General features: G+C 43.6%; 1 protein-coding gene across 1 annotated transcript in view; it reads left to right on the top strand.

Annotated features, from left to right (window-relative positions):
• The window catches only part of PHACTR3 (phosphatase and actin regulator 3), a 48,322-nt gene that overhangs the window by 7,187 nt on the left and 37,582 nt on the right, over positions 1–3,553 (top strand). The window contains exon 4 of the mRNA XM_010012603.1: positions 2,693–2,896. Within this exon, the coding sequence (XP_010010905.1) occupies positions 2,693–2,896 (204 nt within the window). The remainder of the gene's footprint in view (positions 1–2,692; positions 2,897–3,553) is intronic.

Consider the following 3,553-nt stretch of genomic DNA (forward strand, 5'->3'; position numbering starts at 1 on the left):
AGTCTCTCTGCGGTATGAAATCTATTAATAGGTTTGTGTACTCAAGACTTAGGTCTGCCTTCAGACTGAGCCAAATGTGCTCTTGTTACCAGAAACAACCACAGAAAAAAACCAGAAGGAAACCATTCTTTGCAGCGAATGTAAAGTGGACATTCTTGGACAAGAGTGCGCAATGCCAGTTTGGTTTTGTGATACACTCTCAGAACAGGATTGAGTTCAGAAACAAAATGATCTATCTGACTGAGGCCAAGTGTGCCTCTATAGGAAAGGTCCCAGTACAGATGCTCCTCCACATCCGTGCTGAACAGCTCTTGTCACTGATTTCAGGGAAGTTCCTGCCAGAAGAAAGTATTGCTCCACTCAGGGGAATGCACTCAAATCTGACTAATTTTCCTATCAAGCTACTAATGTCTACCGAAGCTCTTGATCTTTCTGTAATGTAACCTATTAGTGACTTTTATTTTTCTCTTCCTCTATTCCACATTTTGTCTTCTATGCAATAGGCACACAATACAAAGTGTTGTCAGCCTGGAACAAAGCATTTCCCTAGAAGTATACTTAAAAGAAAATTACTTCCTTCTATAATTCAGGCATATATCACATATGGCAGCTTTCCTGTCAAGCCAGATTTCATAAGAATTCCTGGTAACGATGCATATTAATTCTACTTTCATGTCTTTTTTGAATGATAAATACTCATTCCTCCTCTTCTAGGCACACTCATTAATCTGTTTGTCAACAAATTAAATGCTATTATCTTGCCAGAGCTATTGTTTCCAACTGCCTAAGTGCTCTGGTGCCTCCCCATGCACTCTGAACACGAGGATTCATTAATAGAGTTTATATTCCAAACAAGACGTAAAACTGAGCCAAGAAAAGCTCTGTGATGTGGCAGTTGTGGGTGCCCACTGCTGTGCATTTTTAGGAGATGCCCTAGAATGGTTTGGAAGAAAGGTGCTTTGGCTGGATAATTCAGAATGCTAGAAGGAGTGGCATTTGCCATTTATCCAACCCAAGCAGTTTAGACCACTGTCATGGCCTGCCCTGGTGAGACCCTACCTAGAGTGCTGCATCCAGCCCTAGAGTCCTCAGCACAGGAAAGTCATGGACCTGTTAGAGCGAGTCCAGAGGAGGCCACGGAGCTGCTGCAAGGACTGGAGCAGCTCGGCTGGGGAGCCAGGCTGAGAGAGCTGGGCTGAGTCAGCCTGGAGAAGAGAAGGCTCGTTAAGGGGACACCTCTGAGTACTTAAAGGAGCTTAATGGTTTTAAACTACAAAAGGAGAGATTTAGACTGGGTATAAGGTAGAAATTTTTTACCGTGAGGGTGAAACACTGGCACAGGTTGCCCAGAGAGGTGGTGGATGGCCCAACTCTGGGAACATTCAAGCCCTGGGACTTGAGCAACCTGGTCTAGTTGAAGGTGTCTGTCCTCATTGCAGAGGGGGTTGACTAAATGGCCTTTAAAGATTCCTTCTAAACCAAAGTATTCTATGATTCTGTGCTGAGGAGAGGCTTAAACACTGATCTCCCCATTTGGATAGGTGCTTCACCTGCTAGGGTAGGAAAAATAACCCTCATGGCTGTTACTGAGCCTGCTGTCACTGGAAATGCAGTTTGGGGAGATCCTGGCCATGGCTGGGGTCTGCGATCAGAGTCAGCATCCAGCATCTCTGTGGGTCCTCACATATGACACGGCAGAGATCAGGATGTGTAACAGAGCGGGAAAGTCAAACAGTGATGCACTGTGTGAGTTTAAGCAGTGCCAGAGTCAGAGGATATCTGAGCAGGATTCAAGGATGCTAATTTTGGACTTCGTGACTGAAATCCCACCTATGTCCTGCTTCAGCTTCATGCCTTTCTGGATCTATTCCCATGTGCTCTCATCAAAGCCAGGTCAATTTGGTGAACTGCTCAGTGACTCAGCCTGCACTGACTTTAAGAGCTAAGTGCTTTTACCATCTTTCAGGAGACAACCCTGAAACGAGCCACTGCTTCATCATCTCTTTGGTGATTGAAGTTTTTCTTAAGTACTTCACCAATTCTCTGTTCCCCACTAGCTGCTGAGATCCAATGGCAAATCTTTTTCATGGCTTTTCTTGGTTATCAGCTTTAACCTCAGGAAAGGCTCAACTGTTCTGGAGTTGGGTACAGTAAGAGGAGACTTGGGATGCAAGCTGAAGTCATGTATTAAATAAGAAAAAAATTGAACTGTGAAAATAAATGTGTACAACAAACAATTGGAAAGTCAGCTTTCGTGTAGTATTGCCGGTCTGATGCTCTTTGCCCTTTGGCTGTGTGTTCCTTGCATAGAAGAGTACTCACTCAGGAACTGTGCCACTGCAGCTGCACGCTAGAAGAAAATTCACTGCAGTTCTCAAAACTTGCTTTGCCTTGCTGTCTTCATTATTAACAAGAACAAAAAATGGGAAAGGGAAAAAGGCTTTAGGGAAGTAAGGGAAACTGAGCAGTTTTCTCAGTAACATCAAAACTAACTTTTCTTCAATATCCTCATCCATTTTATTCTTCACCTGCCTTGGCTGGTTGGCTGTTTCACACAATAATTTTCACTATGGAAAAGCAGCATTTCGATCTGTGTGCCATGTGTTCTGTTTTTCTGACTGTTCCTGGCATTGGCCCCCAGCCTATCATTATTAACTTCATGTTCCATTAATTTTGCTCATATTCCTACTAGCCAAGAAACCTTCAGCACCCACAGAAGAATTAGAAGATGCCAGCCTGCCAGCATCTGAAGACAGTCCACAAGCCTTACTTGTATCTGAATCCACAGATTCCCCCCAGAAACAGACGGAAAGAAACCCAGCACAGCTTCCCAGCCCTCCGCTGCTCCCAGCTCCACCGCCAAAGGCAATCTCCAAAATCACAAAGAGCGGAACAGGTCAGTCATCACTGGTCAGTAAAGACTTTCCCATCCCTTCTGTGTTGTTCACCTACACAGCACAGTGTATCCTTTTTTTCTCACATCCTTTTTAAGTCACAAGCTGCTGTAAATCAGACTACTTCTATGGAGTGAACAGAACACTAATGATTTCCATGAACCAAGCGGTCCGGTTGCTCGATAACAACACACTGATCTTTGTACTTCACATATTTACCTGAATGTCTCAGGGGATTATTTGTTGCAAGTCCATTGCACTAACCACACGTAAAACAAATCAAACTGACCACAAACATCTGCTGAATCAGATGCTCATATTGATATGCCATAAAACACAAGGAAGATTTAAATGTTTTCATTACCTAGACTCCCATTGGATAACAGTACAACAGCCAAAATCAAGTTCAAGTCAATAGGTTCTGTAGAGGTTTCTGTCTGAAGGGGTTGCTCTCTAGGGTAGGTCTAAAACTGAGCTATGAAATCTGGTCTAGTTACACAGAACACACTTAAGTGATGCACCTGGGTTCCACAAAGCAATCCTCCATGCCAGACTTCATGGAATGTTTCAAAAGCAATTCCTCTGGGCCTGATTTTCTAATGTATTGCCAATGTTGTTACATTTTCCAACATTCTGCCACTGCAGAAAGAGTCTTCAAA

Source organism: Nestor notabilis, unplaced genomic scaffold (assembly GCF_000696875.1).
Source record: "Nestor notabilis isolate BGI_N333 unplaced genomic scaffold, ASM69687v1 scaffold17064, whole genome shotgun sequence".
Taxonomy (NCBI): Eukaryota; Metazoa; Chordata; class Aves; order Psittaciformes; family Psittacidae; genus Nestor; species Nestor notabilis.